Consider the following 25,551-nt stretch of genomic DNA (forward strand, 5'->3'; position numbering starts at 1 on the left):
TCACTATCCAAACTGTCAAACTTTAAGCTGTAAATGCAACATTAGGATCTGTCTCAGTGCCATTCACAACTCTCAGTGTTGTGTTTCTTCATGCTTCTTTATTTAGACTTCTGTCTTGAAAGGGAAATCTTAGTTATTTTTTAGATATTTCTTTGTTTATAAATGATGAAGGAGGAGGGTGTTGCTTCATACAATCTGATGTTACTGGAGCAGGCACAAAACAGAAATGTAGAAGCTAATACACGAATATAAGCACTACTAACACTTTGGTAAGTGAATTCATGGTAAAAATCAATGAAAGTGTTCTCTCAAGCCCTGGGAAATTTGGCAAAGCCATTCATTCCCCTCTCCTTCTCCTCTTAATCATGGTCCCTGCTGGTGCCACAGCTTCTTCCTTGCTGTGGCTGTTCAGGAAGAATTAGCAGGTGACAATATGTTCTGTCCCCTTCACATTGCTAAGCCCGAGAGAACGATCTCAGCGTTCCCCTTCTTGATACCTCTGCACATGGTTCTCATTGATAAAAATGGAAACCATGTTGCTAGTTTTAGAGAGCATTTGGCATGCACCTTGAAAAAAACAACAGAACCTCTTGAATCACTATAAAATTACCCACAGTAGCATTTCAAAATTAGTTTTATTTTTAAGAGCTACTGCTGTATCGCAGGAATGGAAAACCATATTTTCTATTAGCAAAACATTTCCCATCCCTATTTACATTCACTGTGTGTACTAACTACACAAACCACAGTTAAGCCTTCCTCTTGGGGTCAAGTGCACTCATTTTGATTTTTTATTTTTATACTGAAACTAATAGAAGTTCAAAAAGCAAACAAACAAACGAGCAAAAAACAAACAAACAAAAACCACAGAAATTATTTTCCCAGTCATGTTTGCAATTCTTTGCCCTTAGAATTAAGTAAGTTTCTATGTTATGACATTTAATTCCTGTTTCTATTAAACCTTGCCAATGCAAGGCAGCAAAGAATCTTCATTTACGTCTTTCTGTCCAAATATTCATAAATTAATATTTCTACATGAATTGATATGTTAATTTCAAAGCTCAGAGAGATTTTCTTCTATATTGTATACAAGAGAGCAGCATAATGATACGCTTAATGCTACCTGCTCAGCTACTGTAAAGAAGGCAATCACAGAACCATACACAATTGCAAACAGTTTTTTAAGCAAAGGTTACAACATATACAAAATGGAAGTTCATAGTTTACAGATGGGAGAGGATGTTCACCTCTGGATGATGGAGGGGTCAGACAGTGCATAGTACACAGGAAAAACAGCTATACACACTGTATGATGAGAGGTCAACAGCTGAATGAGCATGCTAAGAAACACTACACTCCTACTTACCACACATTGGAATCTATGCCCAGATGTGGGTATCCTAAGGGAGGAGGAGGACAGTTTTTTTTTTTTAAACAGTACAGCATATGGCCCATATGTTCAAAGTATGCTGTGTTCTAATATGAAGAAAAGTTAACCCAGTGACGCTAACTGCCCTGGATAAGCATCCTTTGCATCAAATTTAAGTTGCTGTTATTCACAAACTTTTGACAAACTCTACTCCATATTTCATAACTAAGTTAAGTTTTCAAAGGGATACTGAGTTATGGTATGGCATATGTGAATATGCCTCTATGCCTTACCAGCAAATAAGATAATGACCTTAAAAAAAAAATTACACTAGGATTATGTTCATGAAGAACAACCAATACTGCAATGAGTAAGAATGATGGAGAGTAAAACCAACTCATTTGTTAAATTACGTATACAGTGACAAGTGCAGATCTTTACCTATCAGATTTTTATGTTAATTGATCTCTTAATATATACATAGTCTACTGAACACATGGGCAGTCTCTCTGAGACACTACACTGCCTGGTGTAAAGAAACAGAAGACTCAGGACATTAGAGCATCAAGCTCAGTAAAAAGATATATGCTTCATGTTATTTTTGAAAATAAACATTACTGTTTTTAAAACATATGGTGTACACTTACCATTATGTGACATTCCAACTGCAAGACATTTCTGAAATCTGCAGTATTGACATTTATTTCTGCTTTTCTTATGGATGCGACAATTGAGATCACATCTGTCATAAATAAGCTTTAATCTGATTGTTCTTCGAAAAAAGCCCTGTAATAAACATAGAAGCATGTAAAAGGATAAATACTGCCAGTGTCACCATCTTGCTTCTATATACAGGTGAACAAAGCACACTGCTATATGCACACTCAGTCTAAATTTATATTAGACCGATTTCTGAAGAAAGCAATGCTCGTGATCATATCTGCACAGCAGCACACTCCCTGTTCTAAATTTATTAGCCATTTTCAGCCCAGCTTGATATGAGTAAAAGTCTAAAAGAAAATCTATGGAAACTAATGGGAATGAATGGGGCTGAAAGGATGCTACAAACATAAATTGACAGCGCTACAGAAACAGTGAGCCTTCAAGGAAGCCTCACTGAAGGAGCCTTCTTCAGAAGGGAAATAAGGCTCCTTATAGGGCCCATGGGACAAGTGGTTATTCCATTTCTTTTAGTTTGCACAGTGCTAAACTAATTTTCCTTCTGGGTTCCACCTTGAAGGCTGTTTTATTTTGTAGTCTGTTCCTGCTGTTTGGATTTTACAAGTTTGCAAAGTACATTGGCACGTGAAAAAATGTAGAAACGTGATATACCAAATTTGCAGTAATTATTAAACAGAAATCTTATGAAGTCTTATAAAGACAGATATCGTTATGGAAATTCACAGTTCTGTCTTTTGACAGTGTAAAAGCACTTTCTGAAATCAATAGTAATTGATTAATAAGGATTATCTGAATTTATCATCATTTGTTCATTGTAACAGTTACTTTTTCCTCACAGAATAAAAACAGCAATAAAAACATAATTTGATTCATGTCTACATAGCTCACTGTAACACAAGCAATAAACAACACACTCACTGCTTTATGTATATTCCTAATTCAGTGCTCAAAATTTTAGTTAAGGTCTGCACTGAGTTTTTACTATCACTTATTTTCCTCAAGGTAACAGTGATAATGATAACAGTGACAATGTGAATTTAAAATCTATATATATTTTTTTTTAGCTCAATGAATTCATAGTAATTTCTTTCTTCGGCATTTATTTTTTCAGTCTTGATGACAGTTTTAATTTTTCTTTACTTATTGTAGACAATGAAAAACATAACCATCAACAGAAGTCACTGGTGTCTTAAAGAGGATAGTCACATTCTTTAATACAATTAGACCCTTCTTTAGTCACCTAGAATGTATATATGGGGTAAAGAAACTATAATCAATCAGAACCACAGAGTCTGAAATTTAAATTGCTTAGAGTATTAAGCTTTGGAAGTCAGAATGAGCATGCTTTTGTTGCACTATATGAATTCAAATTCATGGAGATCTAGTGATCTCCAAGACAGAAAGAATGGAACATAATTACATAACTCACAAAAGTAAAAGAAGTGTATCAAAAATCAAATCGATCAGTAACATAAATAATAAAAAACAAATACTTTAAAATAATTTTAGCCAAAGATTATTTAAATGCAAATTGCATCAAATCCTACTTCAGAGAAAATACACTTGTGACAACTTACCTTACAACCTTCACATGCATGCACACCATAATGAAATCCAGAGGCCTTGTCCCCACACACACGACATTCAATAGCCATAAGTGAGTTGGAAGACTCCTCATGAGGTTTATTGTATAACTGCACTTTTTCTGAAAAATAGGGTGGAGAAGGAGGCTCCATTTTGATTGCACCTGCATATAGAGGAGATTTAAATGATAAATTCAAAGTGTAATTAAATATGTGGTTGAAGAAGCAAGGAAGAATCACGAGCAATCACAGTAAACATAGCCAGATACATAGGTATGCTTCATAATCCAATATGACAAGTAGTAAACAAAGGATATAAAGGAATGTAAGCTGTATGCAGCTATTTCATTGGTAGTACCTAGGCTGAAAATCTTGAAGAGAGAATCGTGTTAAAAATCTTTTTTGCAGCTTCATAGTCAAATTTTAATTGAGCGATATTTAAAATTTGCATATGAAGACCTCATACTCAAAAGGTCTTATTGCTTTTCTCAGTACCTAATCAGGTTGCATTACTTTAAGGTGTTCAGAACTACCGCAGAGAGAAGAACTGGACTTACTAATTTCATGAAAAACATCTAAGCATCTAATAAACCTACTCTGAATAATTAGCGTATTTAATGAAATTTCTCTCTCTCACAGGAATACTGCTCAACTTTGGATGCAGTCTAGAGATTAATCCACTCAAAATTTCTAATTATTGAGAGAGCACTTTGTAATATTTAGTAAGCTCAAACAATCAAATATGATATATGTAAATCAATCACTGCTGGTCAGAGAAGAAAGTAGTGACAATTGACTCCATAATATTACATCAAATCGCACCTCAGGAATTATATGACAGATGCAGTATTACCATAAGTTGAATGTTTTATTTTCTGTTTGGCTACACTACATAAACTGGGAAGTTTTCTTTTCTATAGAAACTATGCAAAAAAAAATGAAGCAGAAAGTTATCTGAGTAAAGATAATTTAGCATATCTAATGATTTAGCTAATCAACTCTCTAGTTTGTTATGAAAATGCTATGGAATTCTCTAATCAAGCAAAAGAGAAATAAATTATTAGCGATAAAAATGTCTTTTAATTCACTTCATAAATAAGTCCTAAGTAAACAACACCCGCTTCTATATGTTACCAAAAATAAATAGCACAATTTTCCTAGCCAGAATTTCCCAATTAATTCATAGAAAAGTGATGTCAGATTTAAATAGACCCAGTGAACCTTTAAAAAATTCAGGCACAGCAACCTGACCTCTTATTACGAGCAGGAAAGTAATACCAACTTATTTCAGAGCAGATCACTGATCACTCAGATCAATTCTTTTCACAAAAGGAGAATTCTGTGTACTATCTTTAAATACGTGGGGAACGAAGGGTTTTTTTTTTGTACCATATAAATACTGGGTCATGAGGTTTCGAGGTTATGTATGCATTAGGAACATAGAAGTTTTTACCAATGTAACAGTAGCCAGTATTTCCATTCCGTTTCTCAGCCTGTTTGGAATTCAAAAGCTGTATGTATTATTAATGAATACACTGTGTATGATAGGTATTTTTTTAATTTTTGTTTTAAATATCCAGTATATTTATTTTGCAGTTTTCAATAAAGTTTCAAAGGACAGCTTACACATATGACTAGGAGATGAGATTTAAAGAAAAAAAAAGGTTAGGAATCATTTGTCTAATAGAAGTGTTTAAGGTCATTTTAGGTACTATATGACATCTTGTCTAATCTCTAGCAGCTACTCTAAAATAGTGAAGATTGTCCCCTTCTGAAAATCATCTGGACATCCCTGTTGGTTTTGGATTTAGGATTTCTGCATTTGGGCATCTGAATCCATCCAATTCTTTTACTGGTGGTACACATTCCAGAGAATGAAGCAAATGTGAGCATGAAGAAATACTGAAAAATAAAAAACATACTTGGGCAATCCTGGAGCTTGATATCATATTTATAATCAATGCTTGTTTGATCAGTTCTTCCAAGAGGTATATCTTCATAGTGTGGTGAAGAAATGCTTGAAAAATCAACAGTGGTAAATGGCTTTATGTCAAAGGAATGCATATGATCATCCATTGCAGACAGATCCACTGGGCTAATTCCAAAATTAACGGGCCAAAACGGCATTTCTGTGTCAACCATTGTAAACCCTGAAAACAAAAAAAGAAACAGGCTTTATAAAGATGCTAGTTATTTCTGTTACGTTAGACCTAATTGTCTAGTGTCCCAAGGGTCAAGATGCAATTTACATTCAGGTATAAATTTTAGGAAAAAGTATGGTCTTCCTTGATCATTTGGGTTGAGTTTTTCACCATATAGTCTGTTTAGGAATATTGCATGGATAATACTAAACAGCTAATACACCTTTGAGGTTCTTCCTAGACATGCTCTAATATCATACGTATCATAAGAAAAAATGAGATTTTGTTGGCATCCAGTGCTCAGGCTACCCTTGGAAGAGAACAGCATGTCACAGGTGTGCTACTAGAGTGATCTGATCTGTACAACACAAGGCAGCAGAGACAACTAGTGGATTCACAGAACAATGGTGCAATCAAACGAATAACTGGCAAAAAATACATGGGGAAAAAAAAATCATGAATGGTCAGATGAAATACAATTTTATAGCTTCATTTTTATGGCTTATTTTGTAGAACTGTTGTTACAAAACTAATATAATGAAACAGACCTCCTCTGTTACTTTGAGACGATCCTTTGTTTTGACAGGGAGATAAGTAAGTACAACAGTGACTGTCTTCCCCTGTGATCTGTGCTAAAGCATCAAGATAGTAATGGCTAGACACGGTTGTGGTTCTCTTATTCTTTCCTCAGGAAAGCCACCATAATTCTTTCTCCACTTGGGGCTCACAGCACAACCTTGAATACTGACATCAATGGCTGTAAGATGTTTCTTATTCTTAAAATTCAGGTAAGAAATTCCCACTGCAGTGAGAACACATGCTCCACATCACACCTTGTCCCTAACAGAACAGAAGGGCTACCTATAGCTCCTTCATACTGCCACTGCTATCACTACATGCCTAATAAAATAGAGTTCTGTAATGCAAACAGTGTTTAATGGCGGACTTTTGCTAGGTTATCCTAACAGTCAGCCAAATATCAAACTCTCCAAAGGTTACAGCCATTAGATTGCATTCATATGCTATCCTTAATGAAATAAGGATCAAGACTATGAACTACACGCCTTCCACAGGTTAACATCCCATGGTAAATAAATATTACTTCTACAGGCAACTAAAAACGGTTTTGTTAAATGATTTGACTACAAAAAATGTGTACTTCTAGTTTTTATAAGATAGATAAAATTAATAAATCTTGTGTTGTTTGATGGCCACTTGCATACCCAACAGTTGTACTATACATACATAAAAACATATATATGTACACAAAATCACATATATCTTTAGTCTTCTTTTAAAAGATGAGTCTAGTGTGGTAAAATGACTGAAATAGATAGGAATTACTTAACACAAAGAAGTCTGCATGTACATTACTAACTGCTTTTCTTCCACTGAATGAATTTTTCCGATTTTGTCAAATCTGTATTATAAATATTAGGGGAATTAAAAACATATATGGTAACTTTATTCTTATGTTATTGAAAACTAAAATGTGTAAGCTGTTCCTAAGTTTAATAATTCATTTATAAAATATTTCTAATTTGCATGGAACTTCACTTCTGTAGTCTATCTTGTCCTTTTCCTTCCCCTTGAAAAGGTGAATACCAGCATTTTCCTTTGCAAAAACATTTAATTGTTGTCCTCAAACAACAAAAAACAAACATCCAAAACATAAGTCCCATCAACAGACTAATCAAGAATTCTTTCATAAAATTCAGATGCCCATGTGAGATCCAGGTAATAAAAACATTAAGTTGAATTAAAAGATTTCCAAGTGTAAAAAATCAATCACAGCCAACAGAAGATTGTGCAGAAAACAAGCAGAGATGTCATTCACATAAAGTAAAAAAAATATGCTTTGATATTTCATCAAAAAAAAAAAAACCTGAAGAGAACGCTATTGAGCTAACATTAAAAACTGAGAGATGATTCTAGCTGCTATAACTCCCTTCACATGCATTTAATCTCACATAACCAACTTCTAACTATTGCCTACAAGGAAGTAAAACAAGGCTCATGAACTCAGCTGTTATTTGTATTAACTGTCATCCACTATGACAGCTTAGACTTATCATAGTGCTGATTGTCAGAATTATATCATTCAGTCAAAATTGCAAATTGAACTGATTTCTAATTTGTAAGGAAGCTCTTCAGTACATATTTTTAATGGGAAAGTACAAAATATAATGTCAGGGACCATCACGGTATGAAAAGCATCCTGGATCGCAACCTACTCTTTGCCATAAAGACTACCTATGCTCAGTCAACCTGAAAGGCTTGTTGCACTGCATTCTAGGCACACTTTTTCTAGACAAAATTACCAAAATGTGACCCTCAAGGTATTCAGTGAAGCAAACAAAACATCCTAGCATAGCATGAGTCACAGAAAATCAAGAAAAAAAAAAAGAGAAAAGCCCAAGCATTAAGAAGGAAAGCTCAGCTTTAAGAATAAACTGAAATCAAGGCAATGGCATAATAATACATAGGTATTATTATAGGTATAGATATATGTAGATATAGGTACAAAAATAAATATGAACGGACAAACACAATCTTAATTATTGTAAGGCTTCTTTTAAAGTTTAAAACTTTTAAAGTTTCTTTTAACACTTATCATTTAATAGTTTGCATTACATTTCATACATAAATGTCTCATATAGTTTATCAAATAAAATAATGCAGGTTCTGCAGAATTGAATGAGAATCTTGTGAATTAATTTAACTAAAGCAGGCACAGACCATCTCTGAAATAACTTCATGTATGAGTTGGTCAAGATTGCAAACACCATTCCTAACTTTTAGGAAAAAAATAGATAGAGAAGGATCATGTTCATATCCCCATATATTTAATTTAACTACATGACAATGAAATGTTTTGCATATACCTTAAAATAAATGTACCCTAAATGATGGTACCACATCCAATTAATTAGAGAACTTAATTAATCTTTGTAAAGGAAATGCTGTGAGGAACTATAAGAAGAAAAAGGACTTTACAATAAAGCAATCACATTTCCTTTTCAATAATTCAGCTTTTTCATTGCCTTTGACACAGAAATCCTATTTAGCAACGCATAAAGAGCTTAAGCCAACATTTCCATCAGTGCTGCTTTCAGGTCCTAAATATGAGGCATATGGTCTGATTTTGTGATATGCTGTGTTCAAAAAGTAACAGATCGATGTTTCTGGAAGGTGTGAATAGTCATAAATTCCACTAAGAGTCAGATTAAAAAAGGTGGTCTCTTACTAGTTTTTCTTCTGGTTATTTACAGAAAAACTGCATCATCTTACTACATCTACTTTGTCTGGGAGGATAAAAAATACACCTCTACACTCCTTGTCTCAGTTCTCCACTTGTCCAGTGAAAGCGTGATATTACCCTTTTTCTTGCTTTGTACAATTATTCAAACTGCATACCCTTTCAGCAGAGACTGCATTGCTCTATATACTTTTCATATTCATGATTATTTCTAAGTACAATCAGGCTTTAACTCTGAGCCTTTTGGAGATCTCTCTTTACTCATGAAAACAATACATTTTTCATTAAAGTATGTGTCAGGATAATGGACTTTACCTTATAAGAAAATCTGCATAAAACAAAGGCATATTTATCCAACTGATTTTGGACAAGCCAATACACGTACATTTTTTCTGTGTTGTAAACAATGAGTTAGTGCTGCTGGACAGATTCCATTTAATTCATTAAAAAACAATGCTGGTATGGTCTCCAGGTTCTTAAATCTAGCAAACCATAGTGTAGGACCTGTACTCCTTTGTGTTCTGTTGCTGCAGAGTCAGCAGAGGGAGCACAACATAACTAAAAAAGCTCTTTCCAAGAACTCTGCTGACACAATCAGTGACACTCTTAAACAAACAAACATGCAAAAAAGTACACGCAAAGAGCCACATTGGCTGATACAACCAATTCAGTGTTTGACAAAATCCCAAAGGACTTATTGCCAAGCTCGGTAAGCTTCAAACGGTGGTTAGAAAAAAAAAAAAACAGCAGCAAAAGGATGCAAGGATTTTCTTTCAAAGTTCCATTGTAGAGTCTTGTAATGTTATGTTAGCATAGTCAAGAAGCTGAGGGAATTATTTTTATTCATGTTTGCCAGTAAAATTCAGGGCCGAAATCTAATTATGTGATGATTCCTGCACAGAACTGCAATATCTTTAACATACAGCCATATCACCTGACCTCCAATTTTTATTTTAAGTGTGAATTTACCAGAACTACATACAGGAATGGAACTGGAGAAAAAAATGAGCAAGACCCACATTAAATTGTCGCAAGTAGAGAAAGATAAACTAAATCTAGAATCTAGAATTAATTAAAAAAAATGGAAGCATGATTCATCCTGCCTTTTTAATTTTCCTTTAAGAAAATACCTAGTGTCTTCTAGCAATAATTAGAATCAGAAATTAGCTCCATAATAACAAGTGACTTAGTGAAGAGGTTAAGTTTGCAGGTGATTTAGTTCATTACTTTTAATTCAGCCCTAACTCCAAATGTAGGATGAAGTCAGTAGATAACATTTTCTTCTCTGCTCTCAGATTTAACCCTCAAGCCATCTAAACATAGCCCAAAAAATGAACACATCTGTTGGGACAGATATCCAGCAATAGCAGAAGGATGCAACACAGCACATGTTTGAAAGAATAGGTATAAGCATTCAATATAAAAGTCTACTGGTTCTACACAAAATGGTTTTGATATATCTTCATTCAGAGGAAGAGGCATGCATCACCAGCATGGGACAGTCCTGCAAACATATGCACTTAAAAGACTGATCACTAAGTGGAAGTATATGATCTTATGAAAGTTGTCTTCTACAGCCTGCTGTACTAGCCAGCAAAACAAGCACAGGGTCAAAACTCTGATAGCCAAGAGCTGGAACTGAGCAGAGTGCTAAAGGTGTGACAGAAAAACAAACAAACAACAAATCAACAACGAAAACATGCTCCTGGGAATGTCTTGAAACCCTGCCACTGGATGCAATTTCTGTCACACAGCACAAACCACAGAGTGCTAGAGCGGTTGTCTTTAACAACCGAGCTCAGAAATCCAAGTGCTGCACTGTCCAAGGGATGCAGAGAACAGTCACTGAGGTCCTACAGGAAGACAAATTAAAAATTGGTGTGTTGATGTCAATGCGTCCATCTTAAAAATACCACAGGCTACCTCAATACAAATTTTATAATCTTAACTTATTTACTTAATGTTGTTGTTCTTGGTTGTTGGGTTTTTTGTTTTTTTGGCATTATGATACTGGATAAGTATTGTTGACACGGGATAATTATATAAAAAAGCTAAGTGCAAAGCTGTGCCCAAATAGTAATTTACATAGAAATTGAGAACACTGAACAAGGGATGACAACAGGTATCGGAAATACTGATGAAAAAGCTGTATAAGTATCCCAGATTTATGAGGAAGAGCACTTCAAATCATAGAGAATCTAACCATAACCTTCTGGAAGTGACACTGCGTTGGGGTCCCAGTGAAAAAAGACTGCTTACAATAGAAATGAAAATGTTCTGCTACAGTCACAAATGTGTCAGAACACCGAGCTACTGAGATAATTTCTGCTCTGTTAACTCAGATTCAGCATCTGTGGGAATGGACCCTCAAAGCCCTCTTAGAACAGAAAAATGAGTTTTCTTGTTACAGACAGATGCCACCTGTGCTCTGCGAGATGTCAGGTACTGAAATGAAAATTAACTCTCATGAACAGCTTGTCTTCCAATGCCTTCTGTTTGAAAATATCTTAAAAATATTTCATGCTCTTCAAAATATAAATGGTTCTTATTTCATTTGTTTAACGATAACACAGAAAACAGAAGCACAAAAATGTGAAAATACCAAAATTCTTCTGTTAAAAGAAAAATCAAAATGAATGTCAACAAAATGCTAAAGGGTAAAGAAGATATATCATTATTTATAAGATGCCTAATTGCATTACTATGGCTCAGATTTGAGTAATTTTGGTTTTGAGGGATTTGATGAAATCAGAGACAACAACATGTCTCTAACTTGCACTGACAATATTGTAAAACTATCCCATGACATAAAATGTAGGCGTTACTCTCTATGAATCACTGTGATTTTAAAAAGGATACTGATAGATTGGTGATGAATCATTCAGTTTTGTAATCAGAAAAAGCTGGCATCTTCAGGGAGACCTTTGCCCCCTTCGGCAAAATGTAATAACTAAGTGTGCTAAGATAGCAAGGAGTAAACCTCTTGTCATATACATGGCCTCATAAGACTGAATTAAGTCATTGATTTTAAAATATACATAGACATGCAAGCTTTATCAACTAGAAAGTTGCACAGAACAATTGACAAGTACATTAACGTTCTCAGAACTGTACTTGGCTCAAAGACTCAATGCACATTTTATTGCTAGCATTTGCTTATCACACTGGGTAGATTCTGTATTACTCAGATCCAGTAGAATTTTTACTAACTACTGGAAAATCATATAATTAAAAAAATTTAGTGATTTCTTTGGTTAGGGTGTATTACTAAACTATATGCATATATATGTATACACAGAATTCTAACAATGTATGTTGTAATATAGATCAATAAGAAATTAATTATTGTAAAATATGCATTTTATATATTTAAAATAGATATATTACACAAAATATACATACAGTTTCTACATTACTGTTTCTCACTAACTGCAGTGCTAGCACTGTGTCCAGAGCCAATGAAATTAGCTCAAAGCTACCATGAAACAAGTGTCAGTTAGCCAGCTGCCTGCCCTATATTTAAGAGCCAACACTATCCCAGAATAACTTAGTGCTACCCAGTAAACCTATGTTGTGTTCACATATGATCCATTATGTGAAAAATTGCAATTTCCTCAATGGTTTCCTAAGCCTTTGCCAAACAAGCAAAGATTTAAGCAGGCAGTATAAGAAAATATGCCAGGAAAGTGTAGCCACTGTGGCTATTAATGAGACAATCTTGCACTTCACTGTTTCTTTGGTTTCAATAGATTATTGCCACTATGTCTTTTAATATATTTTAACACACTAATCATGGACTTTACTCTTTAAAAATAGTTCTTGGTCAATGTTTATCAGCTAGGATACATAGCTAGCAAGAAAACTTGCAACAGATGCACTTCACTACAGAATTCAAATCGGAATACAGTGTTTACATTTCCTTTTTGAAATATTAATAACATACAACATTTACTACTGAAGTTCACAATACCCAGTTAATTTTGTTCTATAAGACATCTTAGATGAAACAAATCTGATACAAACACTGACACATTTTAATAACATAAATATCCAAGTAACCAAATAAAACATTCTCATCCCACATAGTAGTAGCAGAGAATTTATTAAGATATTTTTACAGACGCATGAGACTGTTGGTAAGTAGCCTGGGATTTTTTCTTTCCTCAGACTACATCAAGTCAGTGTTTTTTAACATTCACATCTCTGTTTCCAAGAGATGAGACAATAAGACGCAGCTTTAATAGAGTAAAATATACTCATTAATATCCTAGATTCTGTTCCCTGCCATGGCAGAATACTGAATACTCCCACAGGAAGAGAAGGGGGAGGAACAAATGCAACATGAGTTGAAACTCATTCCTTGAATTAAATCCTACTTATAAAGTTTTTCCTGGCAGTCAGATATGTTGCAAATCATCCATAAAAATGCTACTCTCATATCAGGAAGAGTCATTTTCCTCAGAAAGCTGTCATCTTCTAAAATACTAAACATGCAAAATGTATTTTAATATAGCACCCATGTGTTCTGATGAAGTGTTTTTTTCTTTTATCTGCTATGATTTAAAATATTCTAACCTATTGCTATTTAAAAAGTACCACGTTGCAAAATTCATTCACTAACAAATATACTTAATACTATTTGTGAACAAAGTACAGTAAATGCCTCAGCATGGCTGTGAACACAGTTTCCTATATATACTTCTTAAAAGAAATTTGACTTACAACTTATGTAAAGTGTAAGATGATACCCTGTATGTGCGCATGGACAGCCACTAAACCCTGTGGTGTTGAGCTGGTTCAAACACTGCTGAAAACTTGGGGAAATGCATAAAATATACAAAAGATGACTTAACACACAGTATTTTCTCTCCGCTTGATGCCCCTTAAAGCAGTCTAACACAAAAGTAAGTTCAGGTTTTGCCTGGAGTATAGTAATTTACACACAATTATTGACGTGCATCTTCATTGCCTGACAGAAGAGTTTCAACAGCTAATTCTAAACTTGGAAGGGTATTACTAGTGATAGACATACCACTTTGGAGTGGTATGTTGCTCCATGCAGCACTGAAGGATGCTACTCTTAATTCCACTGCAACTGTTGCTACTATTTTGACAAGGTAAACTGCAGACAAAATAAAACTAGGTACTCCATTTCAATTTCATATACCAGGCGGACTTCGTAACAGCCCACAGTAGAAGTGCTCACCTAAAATAATTCAGTAATAGATATACATGAATGCTTGTACATCTATCATCTGTTGCACAAATATATCTCTTTGATCTTTTAAATTACCAGAAAAATTAACCTTCTCAACTGTACGAACTAAGAAGCATAAAACCTGCTCTGCCACTTTTCAGTAATAGAGCAATCTGTTGTCATCTGACTACTGTACTTTTGACCCTCTGAAATAGTCCCAAGATACACTGACATGTTTTGACGTGTAATTCAATAATTATTGTTCTCAGCACTGCATGATGCTAATCACACATTTAGATCATTGCTCTTTGCATCTTATATACTCCATCTTTCTACATATTTATTTTTTGACATAGCTTTAAAATTATCCCATATCAAGATGACTTCACAAGGCGTGTAGAATAAGGTCATAAGTAGGGTAAGCTTGCTTTTGTAACTGAAATTGCCACATAGTAAGAAATATTTAATGAATGTCAGTAAATTAATTATGAACTGTGCTCTAAATTTAAGTTACTTTTAACAGTTTCACTTGTGAATCTTCTATTGGACTACTTGGGAGGAGCATCATATGAATGTTTCACATTCATGTATTTTAGGGTCAGTATGAAAAATAACAATGTATGACTATGTACTCCATATTTTATCCCAGAAGAAAAGTAAATGGAAACTTTCAGAAGAAAATTCAGCACTGAAGAATGACTATCATAGGATATAAACATAACATGTTAAAACTAGCCTACAACTAAATAATAGCAATCTGGGAAAGAATACAAACATAGCAACTATAAAAACTTAGATGGCATTAAACTAACACCATCTTACCCCCTTCCACATATTGCATTCCTTAACTTACAAAAATTATAGAAATTTGGTTAGAAATCTTCTGTTTGGCATTCTTGCACACTGGAACTAGGAAATAAACACAACGCCAGAACCCAGAATCAAAATAACTGAAGGATGGATAATACCCAGAAAGATTGGAACATAACTGTATTGCATTGAGAGCTGAAATAAATAAACTGGAGTAAAATGTAAGTTGACGGAATATCAATTTTTCTAACAACCTCTAAGTTCTGGAGGTCAACCAACCCATTGGAAAAATCAAATGGTCTTGATTACGTTATTTCTACTGTTACCCTCTTATGTCAATAAACAAAACTCCCTCTACAAATCAAAAAGAAAATACTGCAATACATGCATTTAGGGTATGTGCTCAGCCATTATCCACAGCTATTTAAGCCTTATGTCACACACTGCTCATTAGTTTTCTGAGAAAAGGCCCCACTGTCACAAGTTTCTCTGAGAATCTGACATGAGCAAGTTGGAATGGGATAGAATTTGACAGACATGTAATTCCATTTCAAATGTATTTTTCAAAGCGAATAAAACCAATATTTTGTTTAATGTCTTAATATTTAAACAAACATATTTGCCTGAAAACAAAAAAAAAACCTCATTCTGTAGTTCCACAGTGTAAACTGCTGCTGGTCTTTGCCTGAGTAATAGGCTACCATTTTAAAAACTGTGTTTGATGTCATTCTTCACTTAATACTGCAGTGACAAGTGGTGGCCCTCAGGGGTCAGTACCAATGCTCTCTAATAGCTTAATCAATGAAATTGACACTGGGGTTGAGTGTGATTTCAGCAAGTTAGTGGATGACACCCAGCGGTGAGGTACAGCTGGCACACCTGAGGCACAGACGCCATCCAGAGAGACTCAGACATGTGCCAATACATCCTTGGACCCAGGTGAACCTCATGAGGTTCAACAAATCCAAGTGAAGGGTCTTGAACCCGGATCACAGTGCTCTCCACTGTTAATACATGTTGGAGGAGATGTAAGGATGAAGCAAAGCCCTGCTGAAAAGGACCTGGTGTACTGGTGGATGGCAGCTGTACCAGTACTGTGCCCTTGCAGCCTAGCAAGCCAACTATATGTTGGGATGCATCAAAAGGAGTGTGGCCACCAGGTCAGGGAGGTGATCCTGCCCTGTGCTCAGTGCTGCGAGACCTCATCTGGAGTACAAATGTGGAGTCCTCAGCACCAGAGAAACACAGACCTGTTGGAGCACATCCAGAGAAAAGCCACAACAATGATGCAAGAGACAGAAAACCTCCCTTATGAACACAGGCTGATAGAGCTGGGAATGTTCAGCCTGGCTTCAGGGAGACCTGGGAGTGGCCTTTCAGTAGCTTAAAAGGGAGCTTATAAGAAAGAAGGGGACAGACTCTTTAGCAGTGTCTGTTGTGATAGGACAAGGAGAAACGATTTCAAACTAAAAAATCTGAGATTTAGACTGGTACAGGTTATCCATACTGCTGGTGGATACCCCATTGCTGGAGACATTCAAGGTCAGGCTGGGTGGTCTGGATGGGCTCTGAGCACCTTGATCATTGCAGGGGAGTTGGACTAGATGACCTTTAAGGGTCCCTTCCAACTAGAACAATCCTGATTCTAAATAGTGAACATATGACTGTACAATTCATTCTATTAAAGGAAGATAGTAAGTAGTTCTGCTACTTACTATCTGCTACTGGAACTTTCAAGAGTTACAATGACATCACTTTAAGAAAACAAACAAAACAGAGTATCCACAGCTAAGATCAGTCTACTGTTAAGAAAAACACATTAATGTATACTTCCAGAACTGTGTTACTTTAAGAATTTATGATAAGCAGTGATTTTTCAAATTCATTTGTTCACAGCTGTAAAGAGTTTACCAGTACTTGAATGAAGGATTAAAAACTAGTTAAACTGAGAGTTCTGTACATATTGAAAAGTGTACAAAGTGTACAGTATAGGTAAGCTTAAAAAGTCACCTTGTGTTCCAGACACCTACATTCATATGGATTCCAGCTCTGTATACATAAAGACTGACAATTACCTGTAGAGACCTATTTAAATAAACTTAATTTTTATAAAGAGAACAAACAAATGCCATTCGATTTCTATCTTTGACGGCATTTGTTGGTTTTAATTGAGGAGAAAAGTACATAATTAAGTTCTTAACTAAGAAGCAGTAGTACTAATAATTTTGGAGTTATGCAGCACTAGCTGTAGCAGTATAAGCAGAGCAGCTATACTAAATCTTAACAGTATTAAAAAGAGGGGAAGAAAGATACAATTTCAGTTCCCTTCTCTGTCATGTGTTCTTGTCATCATCTTGTTTTTTCTATGTCTAAAGTACTTAAAAAATTCCTTCTGCAAGTATTCTAAGAGGATGACTAACAGCAGATCTTTCAGCTGCAGATACATATAATCAAATGTGTACACTCCAATTCAAGACAAAAAATACATATTTAAATATTTCTATCTGCAAAGAACTCGCATATCTTTCCTTTATGTTTATTGAGATGGGGTAAGTTAACATACAGAAAAAAAGTCATTAACTTTCAGGAAGATATTATTTTGAATAATTAAGTAAAAATATATTTAAATATCCATTGTATTTTCACATACCAAGCAGAAATCATACACTGGAATATTGCCAACATAGAACAGAATACTCAATTCCTTTATGTTTAAATTAAATGCTAAAGATTCCTTCCAACTCAAATGATTTTATGATTCTAGGATGAATCAACTATTTATCTTTAATTTGGGGAGAATAACAACAGCTAACCTTGTCATACCCCATTATTCCTTCGAGTAGATTCATTTTCTAGGCAAGCAAGTTTAGTGTGAGGAACCAAAAACTGTTAGTGTGACTTTTTGTAACCCCTCAGGCAGGCTTGTGAACAACAACAAAATCACATGGCTTCGGGAAATCATAGAATGGCTTGAGTTAGAAGAGCCCTCAAAGATCATTCATTTCCAAACCCCTTGCCATGGGCAGGGACATCTCCTACCTTTGAGACCAGGTTGCTTAAAGCCCCAGCCAACCTGGTCTCGTTATATACTACGTGTTAGTTACTTTGGCATTTTACTGTTCTTAAACAGAGCTAAATCAATGTTATTATTTAAAACAAACAAAATCAGTAATTTCTAAATTTCTATATACTGAATTTGAAGCAAGATTAACACATAAACAATCTCTTCAAAGACCATGTTGTACTTTACAGGAATCATATTAAAACACAACTGAGATCCTTACAAACAGCAAGTTCTTAACTGAATTACATACAGTGTAATATACTGTAACACAGAGATGAATGCTAGTAACATCTCATCCTGCCATTCATGGTGCACCCAAAACTAACAGTGAAGCTTTCTGAAGCACTTCTAATCTGAAAGATCAGAAGGGGTCTTCATTAACAAACTACTTCCAATACCCTATACTTCCTGTCCTTTGTTTAACAAGCTAAGTATATCTGTTTCAAACTTTATGACTATAGTTGTACAAAACAAGAGATACTTGTCAGCAGCTTAAATTATCCTTCACCATCAGGGATGTACTCACTTTAGAGGACTGTGACAAGGATGAAAACAAGGACAACTATAAATGGGGGGGGGGGGGTGGTGGTCGCAATAAGAGAACTCCAGCACTTTACTTAGACACACCTTTCCCACATAAATAATAGGCTTGTAAGATGTACCTGGCACACAAAGTAAAACTAACATTTAGATAACGTTTTTGTCCATCTTTTGAAAAAGTCTAGAACATCTTTTTCATATGTAAATTGGTACTGGACTCAGTTCACTGTTTGGGACTACGGAATATTTTATTCAATTCTACAAAATACGCTGAGTTAAACAAAAAATTTGGGGGTAACATATTAACTCCTCTTAAACCACAAATTTCCCATCACTGTACTTGATTTACCTTTTTTAGGGTTGTAATGGAGGGAGCATATTATTGAAAAGGATTTTTGCACCTCTTAGTCAACACCTGAACATAATATCCATCAAATCCCTTTTACAACACAAATATACATAACCTACTAGGTAGCCTTTCAAACAATTATAGGAATTGTTAATATTGAGATCAGAGAAATATGTAAATTAATCAACAAAAAGCTTGCTCACAAGATTTATGTCTCAATTAAAGCAGAAAAAAGTTGCTGACTTTACTGTGTTTGTCAGAAAAAAAGCTCCCAGATTATCAATGGTAGATGTACTGCGAATCTCAGAGTTCAATTGGATCGCTTATCTTGCTAGTTGTATCTTTATTTTACTATTTATTCTCAGATGTTAAAAACACTCTATTGGAAGTAATTCAAAAATACATTGTTGGAAAATTGTTAATGCTCTAGTCATACAATGTCATTTTGAAGCTCCCTGGGAATTTAGATTTGCACAGCTTATTAGGATATGACCTTTCCCTTGATTTTTTATTTTAAGATCAAGTTAACATGAAATTTCCCCAGTGGGAGTTGCTGTGTTTCCTTCACAGATAAGGAAAAGAGCAATGGCAACTCCAAAAACAGAGGGCTTTCATACATTTCTACAGTACGGACAATTTTGTGGTCTTGACAAACATCCAATGCATTCCTAGAGGTTGAGAGGAAAGTCATGTGGTACATTAACTAAAAAAAACCTCAGGAACATAACAAAGGTATTTCCCTGAATCTTTCACCCATTTTTTTTTTTTTCTGTAGTGTCATTCAAGTAGAGACTAAGCTTTGAGAAATTTTTCTAAGGACTCCCTGCATTCAGAGGATCTGGGTAGCATTGGCTGTGAGATAGTGGTTTGGTTTTGGAACACATTCATATTGCTTTGGATGATAAATTACTAACATCCTTTTTTTTTTTTTTTTCTTGATACAGATCTTGAATCACAAATTCACACACACTTCAGCATTTCCTTATGCTTATTAATATTAGCTTTTTTTTTTTTTTTTCCTCCATGGAATACTCATGAAGCTGATCTAAAAAACAGGAGCATGGAAATTCAGTTCTCAAAAAATTTTCATTTGTGACAGGTATTCAGAAAGAACAGCATCTCTGGAGTTCCCTGGTGGTCAGTAAGATAAGTTCCTCCAGAGGGTGACTCCTAACATCTAAAATAGCCTCCTGCTCTGAGTGGCTCTGTAGAGATCTCTCTCTCTCCCTCTCTCTCTCTCTACCTCCCCTTCAATCTGTGATATGGGCAGATCACCAGATAGCAATAACACCATTTAAATACTTGAACTATTAAAAATGTTCACTATACATGAGATAGATACATTCAACATTTCTCAGCCCATGTCTATGTTGATGAAACCCATAGAGATAATTAGGTAACTAATCAGAAATTGAACAACTATTAATGAAAATTCTCAAGTTGTCGCGATTGCAAAAATGATCATATTTTAAGTAGCTTTTAATCAGAAGAGAATAACTTGCTCATAAAGAGTAAAAAAGTGGATCAAAAAAGGAATGACTAAAAAAAATGCATTGCTCCTTCAATAAACAGTGTAAAACTTCTAAACATTAAGCATTTGCTATGCAAATATTTTTGCCCACGTACAGGTATTGTAACAAGAAAATAAACTGTAGATGAAAATTTCTTTGGCTTTTGAAAGACTAGGTCTGTTGACCTGGTACTTTTGGTAGACATTGTGCATATAATATTCTTTAAACTGATGACACATGATAATATAGTGCTATTTAGAATAATGAGTTCATCATGATCATATTTAAATGTGATAGCAATGATATGGCCACCAAAAAATACAAAGATCCAAATCGGTCGTACGTGTTTTAATTAGTAATGAAGTTCTTACCAGAGAAAATTAATCTAGAAAAAACTTTACATACTGTCTGCCATGCTTCTCACAGTAGTGCCACACATTTTTGCTGTAAGTTGGGCATACAATACAGCACCTAATCCTTTAAGTTTTCCTGCAACAGCTTTTAAGAAGATGGTATCTCAATTACTTAAGTCTGCGTTTCCAGAAACAGACATTCCTCTACCAATGACTGATGAAAGGTATTGGTTTACTACTGTTACAAGCAAGTAGAGAGCCTTAAAAATAATTTAAACTATATGTAGGTTGTAGGAACTAATTTGCAATTGACCCAATGCTAATATGTCACTCTTGGGTAAGGACAATGTCATTATGTACCTTACTGGTTAAGGACTCCTATGAAACTTACGTACCTGATTAAGGAGTAAACAAACTGAAACTGATGAGATTTACTGCTTAGAGCTGCATGATATATCGATAAAATTTTTCTGCAAACAAATCCACAGAGTTTCTAGAAGAATGCTAATAATAAAAGAGGAAAAAATTACAAGCTGAGTAATACAAATGTACAGGAAGATATCTGTTGGTTAACTCATTTCTAATGGAAGAGTATAGAAGCAGGTCATGTTTGAAAAGTCATACAACAGAAATCATGCTTCTTTTTCTATTTCAGTGACATCGACTTTCAATGCATACGCATAGCGTAGGCACCAGAAGTTTATTTACAGAGGGCAGGACTGAACATTTCATGTGAACAAATTCAGAGCATGATAAAGAGCTTTGTCTCCCATTAGCAATTTAAAGAATTGTGATTTGGTACTCCCAACACACCTATAATTGAATTCCTCAGTCATAAAATCACTGGTGCCAAACAAGTTCTGATATCTTTTATCAAGCCTCTTTTTTTTTTTTTTCTTGTCATTAACATATTTCTTATGGAACTTTTCTTCTTTTTACAGATACATTTGCTTTAGTTATAAATTAACCCTGGAATTTACTCTCCCAGAGGCCACAATCTGCAGCTTTGTTGTTCTCTTTAAAAAGTTTCAAGCATGAATTTATGATTTGAAACAATTTTGAAAAAGAACTGGTGGTTCACATACAAAAGAAAGAAGTTCATAAGATAGGCAAAGTAATTAAGAATAAACTGAAAATGTTTACATGCTTTTCTGTCTCTTCTTCTCTGGAAGTCATGATTTATTTACCAAAAGGTGACATACCTGACTATGGGATTTCTGGTTTTTTCAGTTCCTTGAGGCAATATTAACTAAGGTATTTCAGTCACTTCAGAGGATAACAAGCAAATCCCATCAGTAATCAGAATATTTTAAATTCAGATTGAAGTGCACTTTGAACCATATTATGAAAATATCAATCTATTCCACACACCGACTCAACCAACGGCCACTGAAAGACTAACATTTCATTTGATAAAGGCAATCCCAAACAGCACGCATGCTGAAAACTTTAGCTGTTTTCAATTGAGTATTTGTTAGTCTTTCTTTATTTACACCTAGAAACTTTGAAAACACCAGCTTGTCTCAGCCACACTTAAGTACAAGGTAGAAGAGTTTGAACAAAATACACCCAAATTGTTGTTAGCATCACCACTTAAAGATCATCAGTTTGAGGTCACCCTACAAGTCTCAGAAAATCCCAAACAAAAAATCCTAAGAAAACATATTCTTGGGAAGCTAATTTCATTGATTCTACAGATCAAGGAACCATTTGTATAAGGACAGAATAACACTTTTTAACAACCAGTATAGTGCATGTACTATTTCCTTTACTTGTCCTGGGCTACACTTACTAAAAATAAGAGTAACAAGTAACAAGAGTAGAAATTACGTCTATAAACATCTAAGGAGAGGGAGGCAAAGGGATGAGGCTGACTTCTCAGCAGTGTGTGGTGACAGGACAAGGGGAAATGGCCACAAACTGAAGCATAGGAAGTTCTGCACAAATGTGTGTGGGAACTTCTTCATGGTGAGAATGATGGAGCACTGGCACAGGCTGCACAGAGAGGTGGTGGAGTCTCCTCTGGAGACGTTCAATACACTTCTGGACATCTACCTGTGCAACCTGGGCTAGGGAGCTGCTTTGGCAGGTGACTGGACTCGATCTCTGGAAGTCCCTTCCAACCCCTATGATGCTGTGATTCTGTGAAATCATTTGAGAAATTTGATTTGTTAGAAAACCATCAGACTTTTTTTTCCCCTCCATTTACTGAGAACAGAAATTCAATCATTAAGATTTTCAAAAGTGGAGCAATTTGAAAAAAATATGCCTTCAATTTTCAGAAAACAGGAAATGAAAGAACTTAGCAATTCTGGATTACTCTTCCTGATGCACGTTAGACTGGCTGCAGTCATGCTGCTGCATGCACAGCGTGTAACAGAATACTAACTTAATCCAGATTGTGATGGGTTAAAAATGGCATCAGTTTGTTTGTAAAAGTTACTTGAAAAAGCTACTCTCTAATTATATGTAGTACTGAGGAATCCCCTGAAGTACTTTCCATGTAAACAGTTTTCATGCAGTGCTTTCCCCCTCATCGCCAGTCTCTCATATTCAAGATGATAATAAGGCTGATGTCCCCTTTGCAAAGTCAAGCTAGACTTCCTTCTCCACATGTTGTTCTTGAGATTGACAGGATGTTATCTGAAGCTTTTTTTTAATTACTATTTTTATTTGTAAGCTAGGCCATCATTCTCTTCAAAAATACTACTATTTACTTAGTTTCTTCGTGAATAGTTCATCATCTTTTAAATCATTAATTATAATAGGTCCTCAACACATCATTGTCTTAACAAAATATGGTATCTTCCACTCCTTTAATTGAACCAAAAGTGACACAGCAGAAACAATTTTTAAGAATCAAAATATTTATCAACTTCTACAACAGAAATGAGGTTTAAATAGTAAATATTGCCAAATACTTAAATCTTAAATCTTTAACACTTAATATATTTTTTTCATCTTATTTAGATTTTACAGTTGTGTGTTTTCTATTAAATAATAGTAATAATAGCAATAACCTTTGGTTGTTATTTATTAATAATAAAGGGGAAAACAAACCAATCTGATATGGTCCCAATCTAATTCAAATCAATTAGATGGTGAGCATAATAGTTAGATTGCATTGACTAGCCTGAAGGATCAGAACCATAAAGTTATACACAAGTATAACCACCTATTCTCACACCTTGTGTACACATTTCATAACTTTGTTTGCACTGTGTACTTTCACTTGAGCCAAAAGGAATTTTCAGAGCAAACAAGCTGTAATGTATTCTCTAAAGCTGAGTTACAATATTAATTATCTGTAATTCCTGGAATGGACATTAAATACATACACACACACAAAACAGAGCCAAGGACATTTCTAAGAATGTAAGCATTTAACTATCCAGTTTAATTAAATGATTGAGTTAAAAATATCATGTGCACAGGTTGCAACACTTTAATAGTATGAATCAAGCCTCGAGTTCAGTTAAACTTCTCTGAGACTAGGGAGCATAAATACCCTTTCTTTCTTTCTTACTACCAATGCCCCCCCCCTCCCCCCCCCCCCCCCACACAAAGTAGGTTATTCAATTTTGTATCAGCTTTATTTTCTTCCTAAGTGTGTGGCCACTTTCTGCCTGTAAGCTGACAACCCATGTAGGAGTCCCACCTTTCAGGAGGAAGAAGCATGAAAATATGAAGGCACTCAGCATCACAGTGAATATCCCTCTACAAATCTCATAAATCTCACTGAACACGCATTTCCTTTGTACACATTTCTATTGAGCACTAACAAAATTTCCCAAACTGGCACTTCATTCCAGTGAAACAATATCTGTGCCAGAAGGAAATGGCAGAGAGGAAAAATTCTAAAATTCTTTTTTTTTTTTCTTGATCCTTAGACAGGCAAAATGAGTGAAATTATAATTTTCCTCTAATTACCTTCTAACATTTACCTATCTCTCTTCATGTCACACGAAAACAGAATAAATATTTAATATCTGGTGTTTGAAAAATCCACTACATAAAAATGGTAATATTACAGCCAGCTGGAAACCGCTTACTATTCATCTCATTAGATCCTCCTGCTCTAAGAATAGGTAACAACAGATACTGGACATAACAGCCACCCCAAAGTCACCACTATCTTTTATGAGCTAAAAAAATCCTACATGAAGGACTAAAACCTCCTGTAATTGCAACAATCTGACTGTTCAGATGCACTGTACAGCCTCTAAGGACATAAGGAAATCTGTTAATAAGTAGATGACTCATAGAAGATGAAGGTAGAAACATCTGTGAGATGTCAGTATCTCTTCCCAATGTAAGACTCAAGTCTGTTATAGATTTCCCTTTTTTTTTTTTTTCCCAAATTAATTTCAAGAAGTCTAAGGCGTATAATTTGAGGAGCTACAAAGCAGTTTATATGACACACAGGAATCAGAAAACAGCTCTACTCAGTGTTTTGCCTACTTCATGTTAATTTAATTTCCATATTCATCACTAAATGAGCACTCTCAAAGTCTTAAGCTACAAAGAATTTCTTTTTCCAAAAGAGTAACTGCCAGGTATAATCACTACATTCATTAGTCCTTCCTGGAGTAATTGTCAGGGAAGTGGCAACCATATCAGCATCAATTTCTTCTTCCTCCTTGCTTTTTTTTCTGCTTTCCTTCAAGGACAATGGGTGTTTCACTCTCATTTGT

The 25,551-nt window shown here is 34.9% G+C and overlaps 2 protein-coding genes across 3 annotated transcripts in view; one reads left to right on the plus strand and one right to left on the minus strand.

Moving 5' to 3' along the window:
- RAB43 (RAB43, member RAS oncogene family) overlaps positions 1-25,551 on the plus strand; it is a 258,462-nt gene that overhangs the window by 227,097 nt on the left and 5,814 nt on the right. The window lies entirely within an intron of this gene.
- Positions 1-25,551, minus strand: part of PPARG (peroxisome proliferator activated receptor gamma) — a 52,147-nt gene that overhangs the window by 17,173 nt on the left and 9,423 nt on the right. The window contains exons 2-4 of the mRNA XM_065749653.1: positions 5,556-5,783; positions 3,628-3,797; positions 2,017-2,155 (exon numbers count right to left, since the gene is read on the minus strand). Of these exons, the coding sequence (XP_065605725.1) occupies positions 2,017-2,155; positions 3,628-3,797; positions 5,556-5,775 (529 nt within the window). The 5' untranslated portion in view covers positions 5,776-5,783. The remainder of the gene's footprint in view (positions 1-2,016; positions 2,156-3,627; positions 3,798-5,555; positions 5,784-25,551) is intronic.

Source organism: Cyrtonyx montezumae, unplaced genomic scaffold (assembly GCF_038088225.1).
Source record: "Cyrtonyx montezumae isolate F1298 unplaced genomic scaffold, pur_monq_1.0 scaffold_6, whole genome shotgun sequence".
Taxonomy (NCBI): domain Eukaryota; kingdom Metazoa; phylum Chordata; class Aves; order Galliformes; family Odontophoridae; genus Cyrtonyx; species Cyrtonyx montezumae.